Here is a 27,359-nt window from a genome sequence, read left to right on the forward strand (position 1 = left end):
GAATGGGATGTACCAAGCTGGATCAGAGCAACCACTGGCGCCTGCAATGTCTGTGGCTTGGAACAGGCCTGGCTGGGGCACAAAGGGGACATGCCAACTGGGTTGTGATTCCCACTGATGAGTGTGAGAGACAGAATGGGAACAGCAGTCTAGGTTGGGCATGGCTCTGGTGTCCCTCAACATGGGTTGGACAGGGTCTAGGTATGACAGATTGAGCTTGACTCCAGCCCCCACTAGTGCTCGTGAAAGTCAGGGTAGGTGTAGGTCTCGGCTCCTGCTAAACCATGTGAGAGTTGGATCTGGGTGTGGACCAAATGTGGCTGCACTGTTGTGCCCAACAGTAGAAGCCAGATGAGTGTGATCTGGTCAGGCAGGTCACTGTCCCTGTCAGGACAGGAGATAGGCTGAGTCAGTCTGGGCCAAGGATCCACTGGTGTTCCAAGCCACAGGAGGTGACCTGATATAGGAGCTTGGGGAACTCCTTTGTCAGGATCCAGTCCCTACAAGTGAGCGCAAGAACCAAGGCAAGTAACATCCCAGACTAGGCCAGGTTATGGACCCGCAGGCATATGTGTGGCTCAAGTGTGGGTACAGGCCAGACTGGGCAAGTTTATAACACCCACTGGCAGATCTGAGAATCAGGATGGAGTGCAGGATGGGCTGGTTGGGCCACAATAGCAGCCAGTTCACATGAGGGCTGGGACTGAGGGTTGGCCGGGCTGGGTTAGGCTACAGCATCTGCCAGCATAAGCTGGAACTGGGGACAGACCAGGTTGGGATAGGCTACAGCACCTGTCAGCAAATGTCAAGGTGGACCATGCCAGACTGGGGTACTGGAACCTCCAGCATATGTGAGACGTGGTGTGTGTACATAAGGGGGAAGTGCTATGGAAGCTCCCCTGCTGGGCTACTCCTTGTTCCCACTGATGTGCATGAGAGCTGGTATCAGGAGCAGATCAGGCTGGGCAGGGCCACAACACCTGTTGGCCTACATGTGAACTGAGTTAAGGAGAAAGCTAGGCTGTGCTGACTGTATCCACTGGTGCATGCATGATCCAGAGTAAATGCAGGCTGGTTGAGCTTTTGCTGCAGCTTCAGCTGGCAAGTGCTGAGACTGGGGGCAAGTCGTGTCAAGGTGCATTGCAGAATCGCCTGGATAGTGCAAGATCTGGAACTGGGAGTGGATCCAGTAGGAAAACAGTGGGCATTCCCCTTCCCACAAACACAGGTAGAAGAAAAAGAAAATTTGGAAACAATGGTCTCATCTACTTTCCCCTAATCCTCAACCCTTCCCATCCTGATCAACCATGCAAACATCATCAAAAATAAAGTTTATTTAAACAGAGAGAAAAAAGAAGAAATCCAATTAGGAATTGGATGAGGTGAGTGCCGCAATATGTTTCTTCATGGAGGGATTACAGAGCTCTGAGGGGGTGGAAGGGAGTCTGGAAGCTCATAAAGGCACCTGGCAGATGTGGCACACCTTTCTTAAGCTTCACTTTCACCGGGAAGGAACCTCCATTTTAACAGTAAAGAGGACAGGAGCCAGCACTGTGGCACCAGCATCCCATACAGACACTGACTCAAGCTCTGCTTCTCATTCAGCTCCCTGCCAATGCACCTGGGAAAGCAGTAGAAGATGGTCCAAGTGTTTGGGCCCCTGCATCCATTGTGGAAGACCCAGAAGGACTTCCTAGCTCCTGGCTTTGGACTGGCCCAGTTCTGGCCATTTGGGGAATGAAGCAGCAGATGGAAAATTTTTCTCTGCCTCTCCCTCTCTGTGTAATTCTATCTTTCATATACATAATTTTAAAAAATGAATACAAATGAGGATTACAAAAATTTGTGTGGATTAAAAAAAATTACCCTTGATTCTGGTATCTCATCCCCAGATACCACATATCCAAGTTTCTTCTTTTCTTTCACAGAGTACTCTCTGAAGTGTTTGAAGCACTTCCTTTATAACAGTAAAATCTAACAACATTTGGTGGTTTTGCTGGTTCCAAGTAATAGTGGGGACAAGTGAGTAAGTAAACAGTATGCATTTTTTTTTAGTATTTATATTTGTATTATCAGCATTTCAAGTATCTATACAGAAACATGAAAACTCAAATAATGTTTCTGAGTAAATTCTTCCATAAAAGGGCATGAATGCATTTAGCATGTAAGCCAGGACTTCACAGATGGCCACATTTCCTTTCTGTTCGCATTCCATGGATAAAGACAGCCTTTGCAGTAAATTAAAGGCTCAACTTCAAACCCAAACCACCCTAAAAATCACAACTTCCCCATTTTTGAAATCTTACTATAATTTATTATATACAATGTAATACAAATATATTATTCTGTGTAAATGATAGTTCATTATAATACATAATTTTTAAATTCATGCAAAGAATCAGACAAAAAGGATTTATTGCCCAAGATTATGTTACATGTTTTTTTTTTTTACTAACGACCAATGTTTGCTTTTTTAGGCTGAGATTTGACATAAGTGAACTCACCAAATGTGGAAAGATGATGCTAGGGATGTCAGAATTGTTTGGGGTAGAAAGAATAGAATAAAAGAAATTATGTAAATATGTTTAGCACAAAACCCAGTAGAAATTCACTAAAAAGTACTTTAAAAATTAAAGGAATAATTCTGCTCCAATTTTTGTTATTCTTTTTCTTAAGATTTATAATTGAGGCCCATGTTGTGACACAACTTGTTGACTTTGCTGCCATTTGTGACGCTGGCATCATCAATTGGTGCACTAAGCATGTGCCAGCGCAAGCTGGAGCGGGGGAAGACTGGACCAGACCAGGTTACCCCACCTGCCAGCAAATGTCAGGTGATTCGAGCCATGCCATACTGGCCTGTGGCACACACAAGTCCAGGGGGAAGGTGTGCAAGGCTGATACGGGAGTAATGGGAACTCCCCTGCTGGGCCACTGCTTCTTCTGGTGAGCATGAGAGCTGGGACTGGGGACAGGGCAGGCTGGGCAAGGCCACAACACCTGTTGGCCTACATGTGAACTGAGTTAAGGAGAGAGCCAGACTGGGCTAACCAAATGTATCCACTGGTATATGCATGCCCAGAGTAAATGCAGGCTGGTTGGGCCTTGCTGCATCATTAGCTGACAAGTGCTGAGACTGGGGGCAAGTCGTGTCAAGGTACACTGCAGAGTTACCTGGATAGTGCAAGATCTGCAACCGGGAGTCAATCTAGCAGGGAAACAGTGGGCACCTCTACAATGGGCTGCATTCCCACTGGAGAGCATGAGAACCAGGTTTGGGGGCAGGCCTGGCTAGATGTTGGTGGTACCCACTGGCATGAGTGTGGGCTGGTTAGTGGGGACGGTTGGTTCGAACTAGGCTCCAACATCCATTGATGAGTATGAGAGCTGAATGGAATATGGGACAGACTTTACCAGTCAACTGCATATGCTGGCAGGCAAAGGAACCAGTGTTGGGGGCTGGTCCAGGGAGTTATTGCAGGTCCCTCTGACTGGGCTGAAGTATCTGAGGGCTGAGCATGTGGTAGGTAGGGCTGGGCTGGGCCACAGCACCTATCAGCTTGCAGAGGAAAAAGGATAAAACAAATTGATCAACTACCCCAGCAAAGCTTCACAGTAAACTTCTGGCAAATGAGATACTCAGAGGTGGACCATGTCAGCCAGTGGACTTTGGAAAGATTTCCTCATCATTGAAATAACAATACAAAGAGCATCTCAAAATTGTTGAAACCACATAAGCGGAACCCTCAGGAAACGCTCCACATTGGGAACCCTGGGATGACATCTGATGGCTATTCCCCATCCCTAGGTCCTGAGGTGTTCGGGAGGCTGGGCAGGGTTTCTTCTTTTGTATCCCTGCCACAGATACAGGAAAAAGAAAAAGAAAATGTCTAAACAATGGTCTTTCCCACTTTCTCCTGATCCTCAACCCTTCCCACCCTGATCAACTATGTTAGCATCATCAAAAATAACATTTAAAACAAACAAAATTGGAGCACTAGTTCCAGTCTTGGATACTCAGATTCCAACCCAGCTCCCTGGGAAGGTAGCAGAAGATGGCCCAGGTATTTGGGCCTCTGCTACCCATGTGGAAGTTGAGTTCCTAACTCCTGTTACTCTTTCAAATACATGGATTTTTTTAAATGGATAAGATTTGTAATTGTTGAGGACTCCTGATTAAAGGGCTATGATTATTTACTTGAATAGTTCAGAATTTACATGACCTTTGAACATTTTGCTAGCATTGCTCTCACAGAATTCAGACTAAGTAGAACAATCCTTGTCCATTCTATAAGTTTTGATTAAGGTAAAAAGCCCTTAGTTAAGCAATTAACTTTGCAAAATTATGTTCTAGGAAGCAGTTTCATAGATTGGCCAGGTATTTTTTTTTTCTTTTAGATGGAAAGCTATCCTTGTTTACTTTTCAAACTGGCACAGGTGAAAAAGCGTGTATTCGCACTGAGCCCTCTCTTGTAAAGGGCCCGATCTGCCGAGGCTAGTGTACTAAGACAGTGGGTCTTGATGCTTTGAAAAACGTTCTCAATTTTTGAAAATGATTTATTTGAGAAGTAGAGACAGACAGAGAGCTCCCATTTCTTGATTCACACGCTGTCCCCAACTGTGAGTTGGGTGGGGCTAAGTAGGGAGTTCAATCCAGGTTTCCCCCCTGGGTGGCAGAAATCCAGCATCAGCACCATCTCCCAGGGGTTGCATTAGCAGTCATCTGGAGCCAAGAACCGCAGGCAGTTGTCAAAGCCAGAGAGATTAATATTGCACACAGGTGTCCCAATCAGGGTCTTACACACCAGGGTAAAAATCCACCCCCTCCTTTATTTGTAGTCAAAAACTCTTTAGGATGATAGCAGTTACACATTTAGTTGATGGAAGAAACACTTTTAAGTTTATACGACTTTAGGGATTTTTTTTTAATAACCCCACTATTTTTCCCTCTTAATAAGAAGTATCTCTTTATCTGGGAACCCATCTGCAAAGATTCCACACAATAGTCACAAAAAGTTACCCTGTCATTAAGCTTAGTGAAATAAGGCAATCCTAAAAGGACAAATATTATATATTCTCTCTGATACAAGGCAACATTCATGCAATGTACAAAACAAATATATAGGCAAACATATATATATATACACATATATTTTCATAGATGAATTGTATAATGGAGACCAGCATATCAGGAAGTGAAGACACATTACGGTATACATCTTCACTCCCAAATAAAAGGAAGATTCCCAATGAAACTACTGAATATACTTTGACAATATGATAGTAGATTTTCTACTATACCTGTACCTACGATGCCATGATTCATTTAAATAGTGGAATGTTGGACTCGTGACTATTGCTGAATGACTATGCTATTGTAATAATATGGAGGAAACGGTGTGGCAAGGGGGAAGAATGGGGAGGGAGGTAAGGAAGTGGAGGAGGGAAGCCTTATAACTACAAAACCATATCATGGAAAATAATAATGAAAAAAATCCATAACTTCCTGACAGCTATGATCTGAAACAAAGGCTTTCACTAGGAATGTCTGAATGTAAGTTCACGTACATGAAACACATAACAAATAAGCAAGTTTGATAGATAAACCCAAACTGGTAGATTTTTCTAGCATTTACAGACAGTTTACAATGGAAGGAAGTATTTACTTTGGCTCTTAGTGCTTGTTCCAAGTCCATGGGCTGCACTTTGTAGTAAATTGGTCAGTTAGCATACCTTACATGAACACCAGTATTCATTGGTCTTACAGATGGAACTTTGTGCCTTAACATGTTTGAAGACAATACTTAGTGGTCAAATATTGGGACATACCCAGTGAGTGTTAAGGTATGCCTACTAGAACCACACAGAAGAACAGACTGTTCCAGAAAATTTGGAATTATGATCTGCTATTTCCAGATATCCCCATTGCCATCTCTTACTTCTGCCACCTACTCCCAACCAGCCCATGTTGTTTTGCCTCCTCCTTCCCATCTGACCTGTTTTGACTTCCATCCTGGAGTAGCTTTGCTGGAGGAAAGGGCACTTTGTGGACAAACTCCGTGGCTGTTAGTGTGGGGTGAGGGAGAGTAAATAGATCAGATAAATGAGGTCACCAAACTGCCTGTCAAACCTTATCTTCCTTCATCCGCATGCAGAAGTGACGCTGATTTGGTTCCAAAGATGATCTTGCAGTACTTGAAGGATTCATCTCTTTCATGGAGCTCTCTAGAGTGGAGGCGCAGAAAGAGATGAAACTGGGCATCTCGCTGGGTTTTTGAGAGTTCTTTTTTTTTTTTTTTTAACAAGGACTCATACTCAATGTTGTCTAGAAAAGAAGTTCTTGAAGGCACTGCTGTAGTTTTTGTTGAAGGCTGTGTAGATGAGGGGGTTAAAAAAGGAGTTGGAGTAGCCAAGCCAAAGGAAAATGCTTTTCCAGATGGCAGGGATGTCACAGGAGCAGAGGGGACTGATGAGCTCCGTGATGAAGAAGGGGATCCAGCAGAGCACGAACACCCCAATGAGAATGCCCACCATGAGAGCCGCTCTCTGATCCTTCTGTTCTCTCCACGTGTCCCCTTCAGTCTGGAAGGTAACCGTGGCATGGCGGACAGTGAATGCCATCTGGGGCTGCTGGGCGGAATCCTTCACCTGTAAAAGAGAAGCAGAGGCTGTGTGGAGAGTCACTTCTTCATCACTTTAGGTTTGGGGTAGGGTGGAAGGCCTGAACTCTGTATAACCACTTCAAAAGAAGGTCCTTGATGTTTAAGTGCAGGATAAGACAGCTTTGTGAAACTCGCCTGCGACATGCAGATATGGCAACAGAGCCAGAGTACCTGCTGACATCTTAGAAATGAATGGAGAACTGGAACATGCACTGTAAATGTGATGAGGATGGCATCCCTGTTGCTTTCTGTTTAATCAATGGCATTGAAGTACTTATGAACAGGGTTTGGGCATGTATGATTTATTAGCAAATGCTCCTTAGATTACAATGGGATCACATGCCAAACAGTACATTACAAACTGAACTCAATATATCTAGCTTACTAAACGTCACATTGTAAGAACACACTATAGACTATGGGCTGTTGAGGCCACGTGGCTGATTGGGAAGTGTGGCTTTCGGCTATTACCTAGCATCTGAGAGAGTACCATTGCCGGCTTGGGGAAAAATTAAAATTCAAAATTGCAATCACAGTTCTCACTGAATACCTATCATTTTTTTCACTAGCAATGTTGAAAAAATCATGCAGACTGTAAAAGAAAAGTATTAGATCACCAATCCTTACCAAACTCCTTTATCACTGACTGAAGCAGAGTTTCTAAAGTCCTAATAACTTAAGTCCTCTAAAAGACTAGACTTTTTCAAGAACCTTTCCTCTGTTGTGCTTCCTCACACATTCTGCTCTTTTTAAAAGGTTTATCTATTTTTATTTGAAAGGCAGATCTACAGAAAGAAGAAATGGAGTTTTAAAAGTTCACTCCTCACATGGCCACAGGAGCCAGGAGCTTCTTCCAGTCTCCCAATTAGGTGCAGGAGCCCAAGGAATTGAACCATTCACTGCTGCTTTTCCAGGCCACAGCGAAGGAGGGGGGTTGGAAATGGAGCAGCCAGGACACAAACTGGCACCAATATAGGATGCTAGCAGGTGGAGGCTTAGCTTGTTGTGCCATGGTACTGGTCCCACATATTCTACTCTGCAAGGCTGATGTCTTGACAGAGAATATGTATTTTTCTTGATTTATTCTGGTTCTCACTTCCTCATTCCCATATCAACACAGAAAACACAGACTGCCAACTCTTGGACTCCATCCCGTTGAATGCTCCCAAGTGCTGTGTAGTGTGAGTTCCTGCAAAGTCTAGCTGTCCAGCTTCATTTCTTTCTCCTAGGAATCAGTCCCACCTTTCCAGTCCAAATTTTAGCTCTTAAGACAATGGAACCAAAGAGAGTCTGAGAATGGGGTTGGTAGATGTTTCAATTTTGGAAGTTTGTAATGCCTTCGAACTTAGAAGGAATCCTAAGACTGAGGAAGAAAATTCTGTGAGTTTGCTAGGCCACAGTTTGCACATGGGATTCTAGACAGGAAGGCACGATTTTAAGCATTTACAAGTCAACGGAACGTTGGGATAAATGCTTCTATTACAACAGTGCTTCCTTCTTTCTCAGGAGTTGGCTCCTCAGACATGGCTAGGTTTCCTGGTCTTGTCAGCTAGGCTCGTGTTAACATTTAAACTTCTTGGCAGAGAGGCTGCACCGTTCTTCCAAAAGACAGAGGTCAAAACAGAACATCTATTACGCTGATCTGTTGTCCCACCATGGATTCAGTGAGTTAGCAAATCAGTTGATCCAATCAAAAACAGAGCACTTTCTGGGCCACTCATCTTTTGGTGAGTGAGACTGCTTGAACCTTCAATCTTCTTCCCAACTTGAGCATTCTGTAACTTGAACACATTTTAAAAGGACAATGGCACTGCTTTCCCTCAAGCACCACAGGGACTGAAGGCAACAGGCAGTTGGTAGAGTGGAGCCAGTGTTTCTCTAACCCACTTGATCAATTCATGGCTGCATCTGCTATGTGTAGTTAGAAGGGACTGATTTGGCTGCCTACAAAGCCAGCATCCCATTGGATCCTGGTTTCAGTTCAGACTGCCTCCTTTTCAGTCTAGCTTCGTGTTGATGCATCTGGAGATGCAGCACAAGATGCTGAAAACACCTGGGTTCCTGCCACCCACATGAGGAACCCAGACGGAGCTCCAGACTCCTGGCTTCTGTCTGAGCCAAACCCAGATACTGTGGCCATTTGGGAAGTGAACAAGTTGGGTGGAAGATTCTCTCTCTCTCCTCTCTCTTTATCTCTATAAGTCTGTTCTGTCTTGAAAATAAACAATTTTTCTTCTTAAAAAAGGGAACTGACTTATTTATCACGGAGCATAAACAAGGCAGAAATAGAAGCACTATGGTTAAGGTAACAATAGCAGATTATAATTTATTAAATCTGCACAGTAGCCTTACTCCTGTTTACATGAAAAATGACAAAACACCAAATCATCAAATATGATGCAATTAAAAATGCCATAAACATTAAAACAAATGTGGTATCACATGGCAATTCTTAAAAGTATTCAAAATAAGAAGTGAAAATCTTTTTCTGTACTCCATTGTTATCCCCGGCTGGAATCAATATTGCTTTCTCTGATTCTATGAATTCCTAACTCAGCACATACTTCAGGAGTGTCATTTATGGAGATCAAGCATGATATAGGATATCTAGCTTAGGGTTTTTTTTTATTTTGTCAATAAGGAAAACAAAATCCATTGCTGTGGTCTACAGGTATGTTGCCTCCAAAACTCATGTTGAAACCTAATCCTCAACATAACATGTTAATGATATTTAGAATTGAGGTCTTCGTGAAGCCATGAGAATGTGAATCCCAGGATTAGATTAGTGGTTTCATAAGAAAGGGAAGAGAGAGACCCAAGCTCACACACGTTTTCTGTCTCCACATGAGCTGCCACATACCATGTCAGGACTCTGCAGAGTTTCCCTTCACCCTTCAGCCAGAAAACCCTCATCAGATGCAGCCCCTCAATTTCATTTTCCTTATAAATTACCCAGACTGTGTTATTCAGTTACAGCGACTGAAAATAGACTAAGACATCCACCAATTTCCTTGATAAAAATCAGCCTCAAAATATCAGCAGTGAATACACTTTTCTCCCATTGTCCATAGATAACTTAGAAGAACAATTCCTGTTGAATTTTTCTATCCCCTGTAAACTGGTAACATGGGATGCGAGAAATAATGGTTACACTGGAGATGCTGCTCATGTTGGGCATGGTGACATGGGTCGTACAGGGGATACTGGTCACACTGGTGATGCTGCTTACACTGCAGCCATTGGTCACACTGATCAGCACTGCTCACGCTGGAGATGGTGACACTTGGGTACCCAAAATCATACTAATGATGTGGCCACATGGAAGGCAGCAGTCACAATGGAGATACTGCTCACACTGGTGAGGATAATGCTGGTGACACTTGGGTTTTGCTTAGAGTCAGAAATTTTTTGTAGTTTGGTCATCCAATTCTGCATCTTTCAGAAAACCACGTTTCTCTTCTATGTGAAATATGGATCATTGTGCTGTGGCTCATTTTTCAGTGTTGCATTCTACGTCAATGCACTTGACAGAGAATGTCACAAACATATCTGGGGTGATATATTTTCCAGGTGCCAGGGGCACCTCGATTGCTAGTTTTTGAGTCTCTGGCATCTTCAAACATAGATTTACTTGTTCATTATGTGGCGTCATGGCGTGTAGACCACTTAGCCCTCTGATCGCTACTAAGACATGATTGCAATAAGGTTCTTGATCAAACCTAGACAAAAATGTTAATTGCTTTAGGTACTCAACATGTTAATTGGAGCAATTACAAAAATAAGAGTGTTTTCTTTCCCTCAAGAAGTGAATATTGTGGCCAAACTAGATTTTTTTTCTAATAATTTCTCAAGTGCATTTAAAACACATACCTCACAATTTCAGATTCACACATAAACTTTTCCCCCCCCAAATTTCTGCTTCTTTCCATTTTATTTGAAAGAGAGAGAGAAAAAAAAAGAAGAAAAAAATAGAGGTGTTGGTTTCACCCCTTGGATGCTCATGACAGCCAGGGCTGGGTAGGACCGAATTCGAGAGTTCAAACCTCAGTCCAAGTTAAATCTGAGGACAGCCTTCACCTACTGCCTCCAGGTTATACACTGTCAGGAAACCGGCCTGGAAGTGAAGGGTCCAGGATTAAGACCAGACACTTTCATGTGGGATGCGTATGTCCCAGGCTGCATCCCAGCTGCTGTGTCATTTTCCCTCCCCACAAAATAATTTCTTTGGGAATGGTTAGGTGTGTTAGAGCTTTCCTTCTTTCAAAATGGCTACACAGTGAATAACTGTTTATTAACAACATCTAGTGTGTTCTGATGTCTTCTCTAATCCTTCTGCCCCACTTCCCTATTAATGTCATAGATAACCAGTATATTTTCATCAATAGTTAATATTAAAAGTAAGGAACAAAGAATCATACCTTTGGGCTGGCACTGTGGTACAGTGGGTTAATTCTTGATGCCAGCATCCCATCTCTGGGCACTTGTTTGAGTCCAGGATGCTATACTTCCTGCACCTGTTACCGTGCCTGGGAAAGCAGCAGATGGCTCAAGTTCTTGGGCCCCTTCCTGTCATGTGGGTGACCTGGATGGGTGGAATATCTCTTTTTTTTTCCTCTCTAACTCTGCCTTTCAAACAAATAAAATAAATCCCTTTTAAAAATAAATTTTAAAAAAATCAGAGTTGGGACCAGCCCATAGCATCCGGTTAAACCTCCACCTGCAAGACCAGATCCCATCTAGGCACTAGTTTGAGTCCTGGCTATTATATACGAAGGAGGAGACACTCACCCCCTGGTTCACTCCTTAAAAGGCCACAGTTGCTGGGCTGGACCAGGCTGAAGTCAGCAGCCAGGAGTCTCATGTGAGTCTCCCATATGAATGTAGCACCCCAAGCACTTAGGCCATCTTCTGCCTTATCAAGCACATTATCAGGGAATCTGAAATGGAGCAGCTAGGACTGGAAATGGTGCTCAAAGGAGTGCCAGTGTTAGCAAGCAGCAGCTTAATATGCTGGGCCACAATGCTATCCTCATGAACCATTCTTTGTTTTTATTTATTTATTTATTTTCTGCAAACATCAATAGCTTATTGTTTATTTAGTCTAAATACATTCAAAACAGAAACTCAAAGAATATTTTCCATGTGAAACAATTAAACTAGATTCTACTAGCATGTAATTCTTAACACTTTACAGCAACAAGGGCGGTAACCCACCATCTTCTAGACCTATCAAAGCCAATGGTAAAGCCAATTCGGTTCTATTGAGGCATAAGGATAGATTATTACCATCAAAAATACAACAAAATCAGCACGTAACAGCAGATGTAGATGAATATTTTTACTCTATTTCAAGGGGACAAAATGCTGAAAGTCCACAGTACTGCAGGTGAACAATCACCATCAAAACGTCTCTATGTGGTGGTTTAACTTTTATTTGTAAAGACTGAACCTGAACGGCTCTTTGCTCCACTGTTCTATTACACTTAACAACTGTCATTACTTTTGATGCCAAAAGTTTTCATGGGTGACAGGGCAATATTCCAGACTAGAAATTACACACACACACACACACACACACACACACACACACACACACACACACACACGTATTGGGCAGTGCTCTAGTTGGATTAATGTGACAGAATGATATCTATAAAAGAAGCTTGCAGGCCTGAGATGGTAGCCTAGCAGTTACATTCCTCGCCTTGCTAGAGCCAGGATCCCATATGGGCGCCAGTTCTAATCCCAACAGCCCTGCTTCCCATCTGGCTTCCTGCTTGTGACCCGGGAAAGCAGCTGAGGACGGCCCAAAACCTTGGGACCCTGCACCTGTGTGGGAGACCCAGAAGAGGCTCAGGCCTCCTGGCATCAGATTGGCGCAGCTCCAGCTATTGGAGCAACTTAGAGAGTGAATCAATGGACAGAAGATCTTCCTCTCTGTCTCTTCCCTTCTCTGTATATCTGACTTTCCAATAAAAATAAAATAAATGTTCAAAAAAAAGCTTGCTTATTTTAAGTCCATCTTTTAATTCATTAACCAAGATTTTTCCTCCTCAGAGCAGAGAAAGTTACAAGAGTTAATTTAGTTAACACATCTTAGAATATTTTATTACACCTTCAAAATCCTGTGTTGCCCTATGTAATAAGTTTCCAACCACTAATCAAAACTACACACTACACAACAGCTCTCTATTTATTGATTAATGATTTATTATTGCTTTTTCTTTATCTTGGTCCCATTCACCAGTGTTAGCACTCATAATGCGTATGATCCTCAGCTAATAAAGGGAAAAATGTTCATGATTGTGTTTCTCTAATTGAAATGATCAATTACAATTCAAATTATAATATCAAATTGTTAAAATGTGGGACAAGGCAGCAAACCTGCTTTACTTTCAGGTAATTCACTTATTTGACATGCTATAGATATGTTCTCTGTGGGCCTAACTGAAAATAATCACCTGATGGGAATTACTTGATGATTGGTGCTACTTAAAACAGTTCTAAACTGAGGTCCTCCATAGAACTAACAAAGGAAGAGACATAGATGGACACTGACTACTAAACCAGGAACTTTGGAACAATTAAATGGTCACATGAGTTAGTGACCATTCTCATCATACAGTAGACAATTTTCCCACAGCTTCACTAACAGACCACATCTCAGGAACAAGTCCTGGTCTATAGGCTATTTGAGACCAAACTTCTCAATGTCAACCCAGAACCATTCATTGCTCAATAGAACCACAGGTTAAGTGATTCCAAGGTCTTATTCCAACATCCTTAAAGAGCTTACTTGCTTTGCGAAGAGTCCAAAGGGATAAAGTATTTTCAGCGACTAGACTTCTCAGGATAGTGGCTCCATTTTTTAAAGGGTTTTGTTTATTTTTATTGGAAACTCAGATTTACAGAGAGAAGGGAAGATAGTGAGATCTTTCATCCATTGGCTCATTCTCCAAGTGACCTCAATGGCTAGAGCTTAGCTGATCTGAAGCCAGGAGTCAGGAGCTTCGTCTGGGCTTCCCAAGTTTTGGACCATCCTCTACTGTTTTCTTAGGTCACAAGCCTGGAGCTGAAAGGGAAGTGGAGCAGCTGGGACACAGACCAATACCCATATGGGATCCTGACACATACAAGGTGAGGACCTTAGCCACTAGGTTACTGCACCAGGCCTGATAGTGAACTCATTTATACAAATCAAATAACTAGATTTGTTGCTGTATTGAAATGTTACCATGGCAAACAATGCTTACTTTGGTTAGCATAACGCACTCTGTGGTCTCATCTCCCTGACTTTGATAAATCAGTTTAAATATCCTAACCCAAACTAATAGAATAGCTTTACATTTTCTGTCGACCAACTTTAGAGTTTTTTCCATAGCTAATATATCACATTGTTGCTGGAGTAACAGAGAAGTAAAATCGTCTATACATAAGATAGAAGAAAAACCAATCTAGTTACCTAAAAAAGACACACAAGAAAATTTTGGAACTGATCTTTTTTGGTTTTGTTTTTTGTTTTTCAATCAGAACTGAGATGTCACAGGTTAAAACCAGGGAGAGCCTGCAGTCCTTCCTAAAGTATTTCTATCTTCACTTGTTTGTCTCACGGTTGTTCTGGGGCTCTTCTTCATAACTTTATATGTTTCTCTGCAGTACTGTATTTGGCAGATGATTCAATACATGACTAAGAAACAGGATAAAAATCATCCTGATTACAGTCTGTGCATCGGCTTTCCACAGAGAGGTTTCATCTGTAAGAACCATTAGCGGTGAAGATCAGGATGATCTTGAAGTTTGGCTGAATGAGAATCCAAGTGGGGGAACAAAGAAGTCAAACTATGTGAATCAGAAACAATCTTGGGTTGGCGCTGTGATACAGTGAGACACCTGCAGCCAGTACTATGCCCAGCTGCTCCATTTCGGATCCAGCTCCCAGCTAATGTGCTTGGAAAAGCAGTAGAAGGTGGCACAGATTTGTGGGCTGCTGTCAGCCATGTAAGAAGCCTAGATGGAGGTCCTGACTTCTGGCTTTGAACTGGCTAGCCTCGCTGTTGGAATGTAGGCAAAAAATTGTTCTCTCTTCTGTCTCTCTCTCTCTCCTTTTTTTCTTTCTTTCTTTATCTCCCCCGACTCTCTCTCCATTCCTCCCTCCCTCCCTCGCCTTTTTCCTCTCCCTCTTTTTCCATATAATTCTTTCAAATACAGTTTCTAAAAGCCAAGCAAAATTCTTAATGAAGATGCTTTTACAAGCCAACTTGTTGGTGTCAGGCCCTCAGTTTTGAAGGTCAAACCTCCAGAAATGAACTCACTTTCATAAACATCCATTGTGGTAACAACCATTCATCAGCAGCTTGTTATCCAGTTGATGTCACGCCACATATACCTCAACAGTCCCCTATTGCTTGAACTCTATCCCTCCCCATAATGCCTTGGCTCAGCATTCCGCTCTGTCCAGTGAGGTTGTACCTGACCAATGCTGAGATCCTTCAGCCCAGTGAGACCTGCGTTTCTCCTTGGCAATTTATTTCAGAACTCTACTAGTGATTTCATCATCCTTTGACAAAAACAGGCCAGTTTGTCTTATGTTACCACTTCCTATCTCAAAGTCTGACTGCAATTAAAGCTCCAGTATGTATTTGAAGAAGATTAAACAGAAAAAGAAACAGGAAAGGTGTGTTGTGGTTTCCCCAGGTAACACAGCTGGTGAAAAGACTGCACTTAGAAACCTCGATACCCACTAGCGTGCAGAATTCAGGAGGCCTGATTTGTAATTAATCCTTCAGCAAAGTATAAGGACAGAAGTAACCCAGCTGTTACATGCATAACCCTAGATCATGGAGCAGCCTTGCAAAGCCAATGGATCCATTCTGAAAGTAATCTGACAGGATCAGACACTGTAGCACAGCCGGTTAGCTATCACTTGGGCCGCCCTCATCCCATTTTGCAGTGCCAGAGGTTGAGTTCTCATCTGATCTTTCCTGCCAGTGATCTTGGAGACAGCAGATGTCCCTGTGAACCAAAAAGTTCCACTTTCTACAAACTTTAAGGGTTGTAGGGGGGGAGGGAAAAGGGAACATGGATACAGTCTGTACAAATGCGAGTAGAGTATTTTAAGGATCGCTATAACACCCACCTCCACAGCTTCAAATACAGGTAAAGTATTTTCAGAGAAAAGACGTCTCAGGATAGTGGCCCCATTTTTGTTTATTTTTTTATTGGAAACTCAGATTTACAGAGAGAAAGGAAGACAGAAAGATCTTCCATCCACTGGTTCATTCCCCAACTGACCTCAATGGTTAGAGTTCAGCTGATCTGAAGCCAGGAGTCAGGAACTTATTCTGGGCTTCCCATGCAGGTGCAGGGTCCCAATGTCAGCCCCACCTGTTACAGACATTGGGGAGTGAATCTGAGGCTAGAAGATCTCAGTTTATTTCTCTCTCATTCAAATAAATGGGTAAATAAAGCTTAAAAACCTGTTTTGGCAGAGAAAAAAAAATCAGTATCTATACTACAAGAAATAAACATATTTTTATAATTCCATTTTCATTAATTTCTAGAAGTACGTGTGTGTAGGGAGGGAGGGGAAGAGTGAGACAGAAATGAAGAGATGCAAACACAAAGATATCACAAAGCTTTCCTTCAGCTATCAACAATGCAATGAAATGAAGGAACCCTTCACCTTTGGACAATAAGCCCTGAGGAAGAATTATAATTGATTTCCTCTTTTCAAGCTGTGTTTGGTATTAAGTCTGTCACATTGTCTTCCAGAATCATCCTGGCAGAAGAGGAATCACGGAAGAAGAAGGGCCCTTGGAGGAGGCCAGTCGCCTTGTTCCTGACCTGGTTCACGCACGTAAAACAGAGCTCCAGCCATTCTAGTGGGAGCTCTACCATTATTATTTATCTTTACTGCGTCTTTACTTTAGAAATCTACTACATCAGAACTTTCCAAATTCAATACAATTGACATTTTGATCTTAATTACTCCTTATGGAGGGCTGTCCTTGCACACTGTATCTCCGCATTGTACAATATTTAACAACACCTCTGACCTCTACACTTCAGGCGTCACCCCATGGTTGGAGTCCGGTAACAGGGGCAATGTCATTCTTAGCTGAAACCTTTGGTTCTAGTAAAAAGGATAAGTAGCCACCTAGCCAATTTCCTTCTCTGTTCCTTAGCTATACCACAGGGCAGTTTGAAAATAATAATCAAAATTACCTATTGCGAACTTATTATTTAAAAAAAAAAAAACACCTCATAGTGGATGACAACTTCACTCACTACACAAAGCCTTGGGCAATAATGAGGTCTTCATCACTCCTTTACATCTGTACCAAGCCCACAGAATGTTCTTTAGTAGGCTTCATTAAATTGAGTTTATTGCTCGAGAGGCACTAGCCAAAAATATGGGTTGTGTCAGTTCCTAGTATCACTTAAATGTGTGAAAAAAAGCTCAGGGAATCATCCTTGGTACTAAGTGTGTCCGGGTGGGATGACAGCAGCCTTCACGTCCAATAAGATGCAATTCTCTTAGAGTTTCAGACTCCTGAGTCATATGGTCAGATTAGGAAGAGTTAATAAAAGGCAGGAAAGTGTAGGTGTGAAGAAGATAAGCTTTCCTTGTTACTGTAGTGGTTGTCATACATTAAATGACACTTGTAGAGGGCTGGGGAATTGCCTACATTGGATTTTTAATTTCCTCCAGAAACATGTTGGGGAGCGGTCCTCAGTCATACATATAACCCGAGAGACCTTGGTGGAATGTAGGATTCAAATGGATTCAGAGTCATTTCTCAAGGCAGATAACAAATGCAGGCTATTACAGGCAACAGGAGGGGAGGATGCTGTAAAATAGAGGTTAGTAACCTGGGAGATGGCATGTATTTGCAAAAATCAGGTGGTATAATTTGTGAAGAAGAAAATGGACTAGAATTAAACACTAATCTGCTTTGCTTGGTGGAGGGCAGTCTTGCTGTCAAGTCGGGCTTTCCCTTTATCTGTGGGCATTGCTGCTTTAAGAGCAGGAAACTCCATATCCCTGGAATTTGGGAAACAGATGGCACCTTATGGAGATATGTACTCAAACGCTTCAGTTTACATATGAGGAAACAATCCATTGAATTTGAATGACGGAGATGATTTGTTCTGTGATGCACAACTAAAAGAACAAAATAAGCCTGTGTCCCAGGCGAACCAAAAAGTACCACTTTCTACAAACTTCTAGGGTTGCAGGGGGAGTAGAGTATTTTAAGGATCGCTATAGCACCCACCTCCACAGCTTCAGATACAGGCGACACGCTGTTGATCTTCCTGGAGCCCACGCGGAACTTGGCAGCCTTGTAGATCTTCCAGTACACAAACAGCACCACGCAGAGTGGCAGGTAGAAGGCGCCCACCGTGGAAAACACGGTGTAGGAGGGCTCACGGCTGACTTGACACTCCTCGCTGCCCTCAGAGTACGTCTCCCCCCAGCCGAAAAGCAGCGGGGCCAGAGAGATGACAGCAGAGAGCGCCCAAGTGAGTGCAATCATCACGTTGGAGATGCGCTTGCGGGCGCGGAGCGTGTATTCCAAGTGGCGGGTGATGGACCAGTAGCGGTCCAGGGCGATGGCTGTCACGTTCCAGATGCTGGCGGTGCAGCAGAGCACATCGCACGCGATCCACAGCTGGCACAACCGGCGGCCCAGCTGCCAGCGGCGCCCTGACAGCTCGTGCACCAGGCTCAGCGGCATGACCAGCGCGGCCACCAGCACATCCGAAACGGCCATGGAAGCAACCAGGTTGTGTGGCACTCGATGGAAGGTGCGTACGCGGAAGATGGTCGCCAGCACCAGCAGGTTCCATGCGAACGTAGCCGCTACCAGAAAGCCCAGCAAAGTCAGAACAAGCACACCGAAAACAGAGACGAGGTGTGGACTGGGACGCAGGTCTTCTGTGCCAAGGCTACGGTTGTTCTCCAAAGGCGAGGAGGTGACAAGGGAACACGAAGTTAAGTTCGCAGGCAAATCCATCTCTGAGTTAAGAAGCCAGCCCAGGACGTGTTTAAAGGGGCATAACTTAAGGTGAAGGCTGCGCCCAGAGCCAATCCGGATGTTTGCAACCTTTGGCCAGCGGCGTATTTCTTGGAAGTGCCTGTGAATTTGTCCCCAGCCTCCTGCCAGTGGGCGCCTCTGGGAGATGTGGTGGAGAGGAGGGCGCTCGGCGCGCTGTAAGCCGCGATAACGTTGGAGCCCTCAGAGGCAAGAAGCTGCGACTGGCAGCCGGAGCCAGCCTGGGCTGTCACATGTTCAGGACTCTTCACCTGGAGGAGACGGCTGTCTGTGTGGCCCAGAACCGAGCAGCTTCCAGGTCACGGGGGAAAGCCAGGCAGCAGAGTCTGGTGCGTCAGAGCAGCAGCAGCTTTGGCAACGCTGTTTCCCTACCTGACCCCTCTCTCCGGGCCGCTGCCTGCAGCCTCAGCTCTGTGTCGGGAACGCCAAGCATTCTGCTTTGCCCCGTTCGCCTCCCTATGCCGTCTGGGGCTGCGGCTGGGAGGGGGAGCGCTGGCGCGCCCACCCAGACCCGCTTTATCAAAGCGGAGATCCAGCACTACGTAACACGTCAGCTGATAAGGTCGCCCCTCCCCGCCTCCTGGCTCGGAGCTCGGAGCTCGGAGCGCCTTGGCGCTGTCCGTGGTGCTGCCCGCCCCTCACCTCTGACCCCTTGGTGTCCCTCTGCGCGGTGCTGTCCATGGTGCCGCTTCTCCCCGCCCGAGGGAGCCCTTTGGTGCTGTCCACAGTTCAGTCACGACTTGCCTGAAATGGATCCCCCGCGTGGGAACAAGTTGACCAATGAACTTTCCTTGAAATAGTCCTTTAGCTACCTCCCACAAACGTCCCTCTAGGGGCGGTCTGGAGAGCTTATGAGATTTCTCAGCCCCTGCGGGTGCTTATCATTCATTTAAGCGTTTTTAGTTGGTAATGTAAAAATGAGTTGGTTGATTTTCTTTCTCCAGAAGATGATTCCTTCCTTCTTACACAATACTCAGTTGCTCCCTTCCCTTGAAGGGTTGTTTTTCTTAAAGGAGAAGAGACAGCAGTTACTGCTGCTCAGAGATGGCTGAAAATTGCTGTGAGAATATTAGCATACTTCCTTAAAACGAAAAAGAAGCCAGGAAATCTCTTAAGTGGGCTCTGTTAAATTTGCTTGTTGAGAAGAAATACACGTTGTTGTAAGAGCTCCATCTCAACTGAGTGAAGGAGGGAGCAGTTAACTTCTCCCCGATATACACATACATGTTCTTACACATATCCACAGCACTTACGAAAACATTAACAGTGCCTACTCAGAAGTCATGATTTAAAATACTTCATGGAGAGATATGTGCTTATAACAAGATAAAAGAAATTGAGACAAGGAAAAAGATATAGCAAGAGAGGAAATAAAGTGGCATGAAACATTTTTGTTAAATGCATACGAGTGTCATGAAATCCCACACATTTACAAGGACTTTGATCAGAAGTTTTCTAGCTACTTAAAAACAAGCAACATCCTTTGTTAAAATATTCAGTTGCTAACAGTTAAGAAAAAACCATCCAGAGAAAACATTGAGAACATTACATATATAGACACAAAAGATGAGAGAACAAAATCACAGAAAACTTTCTCCAGAGTCAGTTACTAATTTTAGTACCTAATTTAAGCATCTTAGATGATCAGCAAATCTGAGAAACACTATAATATTTAAATTTTTATTAAATAATATTTAATATTTAAACTGCTGGTAACCTCAGTGATGTTATATGTTTCCTAAACCATAGTTCTAATGAAGTAAAATATGGCACATAGAATAAGCAAATATTAATAGAAATAAGATTAGAACAGAGGTATGAAAATGGCATCTCCAGTGTACAGCATAACACTCCTCCCCAGTTATTGCAACAAGGTTGGATGGCAGCCAAGAAAGACCAATTCATGGAGATCTGCAGAGACAGTTAACACATTGGTTCTGGAAACTTAAAATATGGGCCACCAGGAAGAGCAACGCTTAATTTATACACTCAAAGCAAATCCACAGTGGATGATCAGGATTGTGATGGTAGTCTAATAGTGCAGTTATGATCCTCTACCCAGTTGTCAAACCTGAACCATTTGGCTCCTTTTATGAAAAGTCTTGCAATGAGTAGCAATTGTACTGGAGTATAAACAGCCTCCATCCTTCCTGCAAAAGAACCTATTGCTACATTCACAGGTAGCTGCACTGAGAGAAAGAAAACATTCAGATCTTCTGAGATCTTTAGACACAGTGCCTGATATTGATATTCAGTGCCAGTATGTTTTTTCCAAAGGAAAAGTCGTGATTAGGAGTCAGCTAAGAAATGAAGGCCTGGCCTAGGTCTAGCTCACTGTGAAGGCATTGGGTCAGTGCCCACCCCCCCCCACACACAAGGATGTATCTCCTAAGATATCTAGGATATAATTGTGGTGATTCAGAATCTCACATTGGCAATATCACTACTGTACTACGGAAGGCCAGGATGTCTCTAGAACACATTTCTGGCAGCCACAACAGTGAATGACAACGCTAAGGAGAGTCAGGAAATCACAGAGATGATTGCCTCCCTATCTTATCTGTACATAATCGATTGACCCCCTTCTAAAACCAGTGGGGATCTACCACAGACACAACCAAGTAGCAACCATTGCTGTGCAGGCAACACAGGATCTGCTGAACTAGCATCACATTTTCTATAGCAGATGAATACCACTTTCAGTACAGAGTGAGTAATGACAGATAATAGCTGCTGAGTCCTTTTCTTCTATTATAAAGGAGAATCAAAGCTGCTTGAACTAACTTGGCATAGACAGTGGCAAGTACTGAGGTTCTTGTTGTACAACTATGTCAATTTTCCCCTCTCTATCATGGTATGGTCTAAGGAACCCTGAATCATATGGAAGACCAAAGGTCAATGGTTTTTCAGTGTGGTTTGTGAGCCCATAGGAATCTCCAAGGTCCTTCTTGAGGGTCAGCAAGGTCAAAACAGTTTTCAAAATAATATGAGGTTATTGTTTGTTCATTTCTTTGTGCTGACATTCATTGGTGATGATGAATACATCTGTGAGCCCCTAGCACAAATCAGTTCAGTGGCACAAAATGCTGCCAGCACCCACTTCTGTGCAAACACAGGGAGAAAAGAGAAAACTGCTGGATTCATTTCAGAAAGTCCTTGATGGGGAAATGCGCGGTCTAGTGGTGAAGATACTTCCATCCCATATTGGAGTGCTTGGGTTTGCTTTCCAGTTCTGCTCCCAACTCCAGCTTCATGCCAAAGAACACTTTGGGAAGCAGCAGGTAATATCTCAATTATTTGGATGACTGCCACCCATGTGGGAGAGCTTAATTAAGTTTTAGGCTTCTGACTTTGCCCTGGCCCAGTCCTGACTTGCAGGCACTTGCAGAGTGAATTAACAGAAAGGAGATTCCTGCCTGTCTACCTCTAACTGTATCCTTCTCTTAACCTCTTGGTCCCTTAAACAAAACAAAATGAATGAATAAATAAAATATTTAAAGACCATACAGAGCATGGAGGACAGAAAAAACTGATCAATGACCACAGCCAAAAAATTGGCAGTGAATATCTGGGCAAACAGACCCTAAGGTGGGAAATGTCAACCAGTGGAGTCTGGAGAGATTTCATTGTACTTGGATTGGTGATTGGCAGTAATTCAGAAATGCTGTACTATCAAAACCTCTTGATCAGGTCTGTCAGAGCATGTCCTACATCACGGACCCTGGTGTGTCGGGTGGCTGTCCTCCATCCCAGGGTACAGAGGTATTTGGGAAGCTGGGTGTGGCTTCTGTTTGTCCCTCCCCTTCCCTAGATACAAAAAAGAAAAAAGAGAATGTGAAAATAATGGTCTCACCCATCTTTCTGTAGCCCTTGACCCTTGTCACCCTAATCAACTATGTAAAAATAATCAAAAATAAAAATAATTATTGGGGGAAAAGCCAAAACATATTTAAAGAATGTCTTTGAATCTGGCACACTCGCGTAGTAGAGAAGTCTCCACCTGCAGTGCTGGCATCTCATTTGGGACCAGTTCAAGTCCCAGCTACTTTACCTCCCTTCCAGCTCCCTGCTAGTATGCCTGGGAAAGCAGCAAAAGATGGCTCAAATGTTTGCACTCCTGTACCCACATGGGAGACCCAGAAGAAAATTCCAGACTCCTGGCTTTGGGCCAATCCAGAATACAAATGTTCATGGTGTGATTTCAGAGTTCACATTGTAACAAAGCTTTAAGAAACTATTTCCAAATTAATTTTAACATCACGTCACAGAAAAATATTCAAACTGGGCCCGGTGCAGTGCTCTAGCAGCTAAATTTCTCACCTTGAATGTGCCGGGATCCCATATGGGCATCAGTTCTAATCCCAGCAGCTCCACTTCCCATCCAGCTCCCTGCTTGTGGCCTGGCAAAGCAGTCGAGGATGGCCCAAAGCCTTGGGCCCCTGTACCTGTATGGGAGACCCAGAGGAGGTCCCTGGCTCCTGGCTTCGTATCAGCACAGCACCTGTCATTGTGGTCACTTGGAGAGTGAATCATTGAACGGAAGATCTTTCTCTCTGTCTCTCCTCCTCTTTGCATATCTGACTTTCCAATAAAAATAAAATAAATCTTAAAAAAAAAGAAAAATATTCAAAAGTATATGAAAAGACTATTAAAACACCCTTCTACTTTCCAGCTATCTATGTATGAGACTGGATTTTCCTCACAAACTTAAATCAAAATAACATAGCACAACAGATGGGATGTAGAAAAAGATTCCAGTATCTTTGAGAGATTTGGGGAAGAAAGTTATATAATAACACTCACATTTTTTTTTGTTTTAGAAAATATAGTTGTTTTCCATGCAGATATGTCATTTACATCAATATGTAATGGGTTTATTGTTCTATTGGAATGGATTAATTCTACAGGAATGCATTTTTCTCCATTATGGCTTATTTTATACTAAATATAAATAGATGTAATGTGTGCAAAAATCTCTTGTTGGGTGCTCAATGATTTTGAAAGAACAACAAAGAGCCCCAGGAGCCAAAATGTTTGAGATTTCCTGTTCTAGGCATTCAAGAGAAAATCATATTGGTCCAATGTACTGATGTTGAATGTTAGTAGGACTGGACAAGGGAGAAGTTTCAAATGCGTTGGAATCCCTGGTTTAAACTATGAATGAACTTTAAAAATATCATGGAGGATGCAATAAAAAGACAGTGTGCATGAGCTGGTATTGTGGTATAGCAGATTAAGTCATCATTTGGATAGCATCATCCCATTGGGTACTGGTTTGATTCTTGGCTGCTTATTTCCAATCTAGCTCCCTGTTAACATGCCTTGGAAAATAACAGAAGATGGCCTAAGTCCTTGGACTCCTACCTCCATGTGGGTGACTTGGATGAAGCTCCTGCTTGAACCTAACCCAGCCCTTGTCCACTGGGGCCCTGGGCAGTAACGTACCAGATGGAAGATCCCTGTCTTCCTAGCTGTGTTTGTACCTTTTGTTCTGTAACTCTACCTTTCAAATAAGTAAATAACTCTTATACAAAAAAAAAAAAAAAAAGATGGTGTGCATTTTACATGCAAGTACTGTTATGGGTGGGGGAAAAAGGCTTTGAAGATTCAGACATCCATTATTTCATTAAAGATATCATCAACCCAGTCATCTGTGTTATCACAGGACATTCCTTCCAATACAAAAGAAAATCTTTGCATCTGAGACTTCCTACCATTAAAAAGAAAACCCAATATTCACTGGGCATGTTGGATGTTAGAAGGACTATTGCTCTGATTTATACATAATAAAAAGAAAGATGCCAGTCTTTGTTGGAGTTTTGTTAGAGGCTCTGGACACGGTGAAGATAGCCTGAAAACCTTGTGGTACTATATAAACCATAATGGGAAGAGATTCCATGTAGATTTTATGATAAACACCAATAAAAAATTCACAGTATGGACCTCTAGGGTTCTGAGGCAAAGTCCTCATGGGCAGCAGGAAGCACTATACCATTTGTAAAGCAGTTTGGTGTGCACCAAGTCTCCATACAGCATGAGACAGTAAGGAACAATGGAGCAAAATATCACCCTAACAGTCTAGTTTGTTGCAGACCTGTCCACAAGATTGGATAGGCCCACCAGGGAAATGACATACAATGGAAGTGTGCATAAGGAAATACCTCCTGCTGCTGCTTACCAGAGACTGTGGTGAATGAAAACCCACAAACTGGGGCTGCCTCAAAAAGATTACAACACTTGAACCAAATTACTCACTAGCCTAAAGCTAGGGGATTATTGACATGAGACCACTTAAAACATGCTGAGAAATGTAGCCATTCTTCTTATTTCTGCTCTGAAATGTCCTATGGTGTCAGACTCATATCAACCCTCATATTACCACTCTACATGGCATGATGTTATTACCAGATTCTTAAGAGTTTCCTAAGAATGGAGTAAGTAACATCTTCTGACTGTAGGCAACTATCCCTCACTCTTGGAACAGGTACAAAATTCACACTTATTGTTAGTCTGCTTCCTCACATGACTTCTCCAGGTGTTATGATTGGGTAAAATAAAATAGCAACAAGGGGAAGAAGTGGTGAATAGTTAGGTTTCCATTTATCTCACCTTTTATTTAGACAGGCCAATAAGGTGCTTCAGCCGCTTATCAGGCATATTTCAGCAAAGCCTCTTTTATTTCTTCTTACATATTTTGTTTCCTGAGAGGCAGAAAGACAGAGAGAAAAACCTCCATCTGCTGGTTTTTCTTCAACTATCTGCAATAGCCAAGGATGGAGAAAGGCCAAAGCAATAGAACCAGGAACTCGGTCCAGATCTCCCACGTGGGTCTCAGGGACCCAATCTGAGGCATCACTGTTGCCTGCTAGTAGCCACATTACAAGGAAGCTGGAGCCAGGATCCAGAGGCAGGCACAGAACCCAGATATCTTGATATAGGGTGATGTGAGCTTCTCAGTCACAAGCCGCTAGAGAGCTACTTGAAAAGTAGACTCGGGCCCGGCGCGGCGGCGCAAGTGGTTAAGGTCCTCACCTAGCACGCCCGGGATCCCATATGGGCGCCGGTTCTAATCCCCAGCAGCCCCGCTTCCCTTCCAGCTCCCTGCCTGTGGCCCGGGAAAGCAGTCGAGGATGGCCCAAAGCTTTGGGACCCTGCACCCGCGTGGGAGACCCGGAAGAGGCTCCTGGCTTCGGATCGGCATAGCATCGGCCGTTGCGCTCACTTGGGGAGTGAATCATCGGATGGAAGATCTTCCTCTCTGTCTCTCCTCCTCTCTGTATATCTGCCTTTCCAATAAAAACATAATAAAAATAAATCTTTATAAAAAAAAAAGAAAAAAGGAAAAGTAGACTCTTCTGCGTGGCAGTTAGGCAAGAAATATGTGTGCTTTGTGAGGTCACATATGTTTTAAGTTACTAGAACCATTCAGCTTTTTTGAGGATGGTACCAAAATTCAAATGGCAGACTACACTGAAGGAAAAGTGATGCAGAGAAATACATATTTTAGTATAGCTCTTCTTTTCTTTTTTTTTTTTAAGGGAAGAAGATATTATGACCATGCACGGGTCATCCTGTTCCCCATTACTGGTGAGAACTAGCCCTTGCTCCATTCTGAAGTGGAGATCCATGTCTCAGCCTGCCCCACCCCAGGCAGCAGGCACCCCTTCTAGATTTCATGCCCCTAGCTCACAATTCTGAAGGCTTTGGAACTAAACTAAGGATTCTAGATCAGAACAACATGGCTAAGAATGCACTGGGCTGAAGAATGACAAAAACAACTGAACACTGGAGATGCTGCAGGGTTGCCCTGTGCTAGTGGTGAGTTTGCTTCATTTCCTGAGGTCCTTGCTGGGGGACTAAGTCCTGTGTCCTCTAAACAGGACATGCTTCTTTGTCCAGCTTCACACTCTTTCCCCCTTGTCAATATTCCTCAGACTCCAGTTCCTAAGCCTTCTCACCTTGCTGAGATGGTTCAACCCCTACCCATCTCCAGCTTCTCTGTGTAGCAGAAGCATTATTAGTTAACCAAAAACTAATGAACCTAGGAGATAGAGCTAACAGAGTTTGGGCTTCCTAAATGCAACATTTTCCAGAAGAAGAGGAATATTTAGAACTGGCACAAAGTTGCTGGAGAAATAAACAAAATCACAATAAAAGGCTGTCATTCTTTGGTTCTGCTATGAACTTGGCCCCGTTTGTATCCTCTTCACTGTCTAAATGAGGAAATAGATCCTACAAGAAGAGGCAGGTGTGAAAATGTGACCATCTCTCATTAGATTAGGCAATGTTTAACCCTCAGGAAATGGCTTGTGAGGAAACAGATCAATTTTAATTCCTTTATTGCAAAAGGAAATGCCAGCCCTAGCCTTAAAACAGCCTACATTGCCTTGTAGCTAGGCAAGAGTTATACTGCTGGGGAAACGTAGCCAGCAGCTGGCTGGTGTTCTGGACCCGGTTAGTGTTAACCCTGTGTTGACCACACCACTGTGTGAGCACAGGTGTCTAGCCGTGTTTGCTGTTGCTGCTGTGTCACTTCTCACCCTCTTCTGGGTTTTCTCCAAGTCCTCGGGATGCTATGCTGCTCTTACCAGGCCCCTATGTCCTCCCATCCTGGGTAGATCTAACATTGGTCAGGTCTTCG

At 43.3% G+C, this 27,359-nt stretch overlaps 1 protein-coding gene across 1 annotated transcript; it reads right to left on the minus strand.

Moving 5' to 3' along the window:
- Nucleotides 1-6,314: 6,314 nt before the first annotated feature.
- Nucleotides 6,315-18,686, minus strand: HTR5A (5-hydroxytryptamine receptor 5A). The gene is made up of 2 exons (XM_040984244.1): nucleotides 17,939-18,686; nucleotides 6,315-6,648 (listed from the first exon to the last, which is right to left on the minus strand). Exons 1-2 carry the CDS (start codon nucleotides 18,677-18,679, stop codon nucleotides 6,316-6,318), a joined length of 1,074 nt encoding a protein of 357 aa, XP_040840178.1. The 5' UTR covers nucleotides 18,680-18,686; the 3' UTR covers nucleotide 6,315.
- Between the last annotated feature and the right edge of the window lie 8,673 nt (nucleotides 18,687-27,359).

This window comes from Ochotona curzoniae, unplaced genomic scaffold (genome assembly GCF_017591425.1).
Source record: "Ochotona curzoniae isolate NIBS_2020 unplaced genomic scaffold, NIBS_Ocur_1.0 contig_4105, whole genome shotgun sequence".
NCBI classification, from domain to species: Eukaryota; Metazoa; Chordata; class Mammalia; order Lagomorpha; family Ochotonidae; genus Ochotona; species Ochotona curzoniae.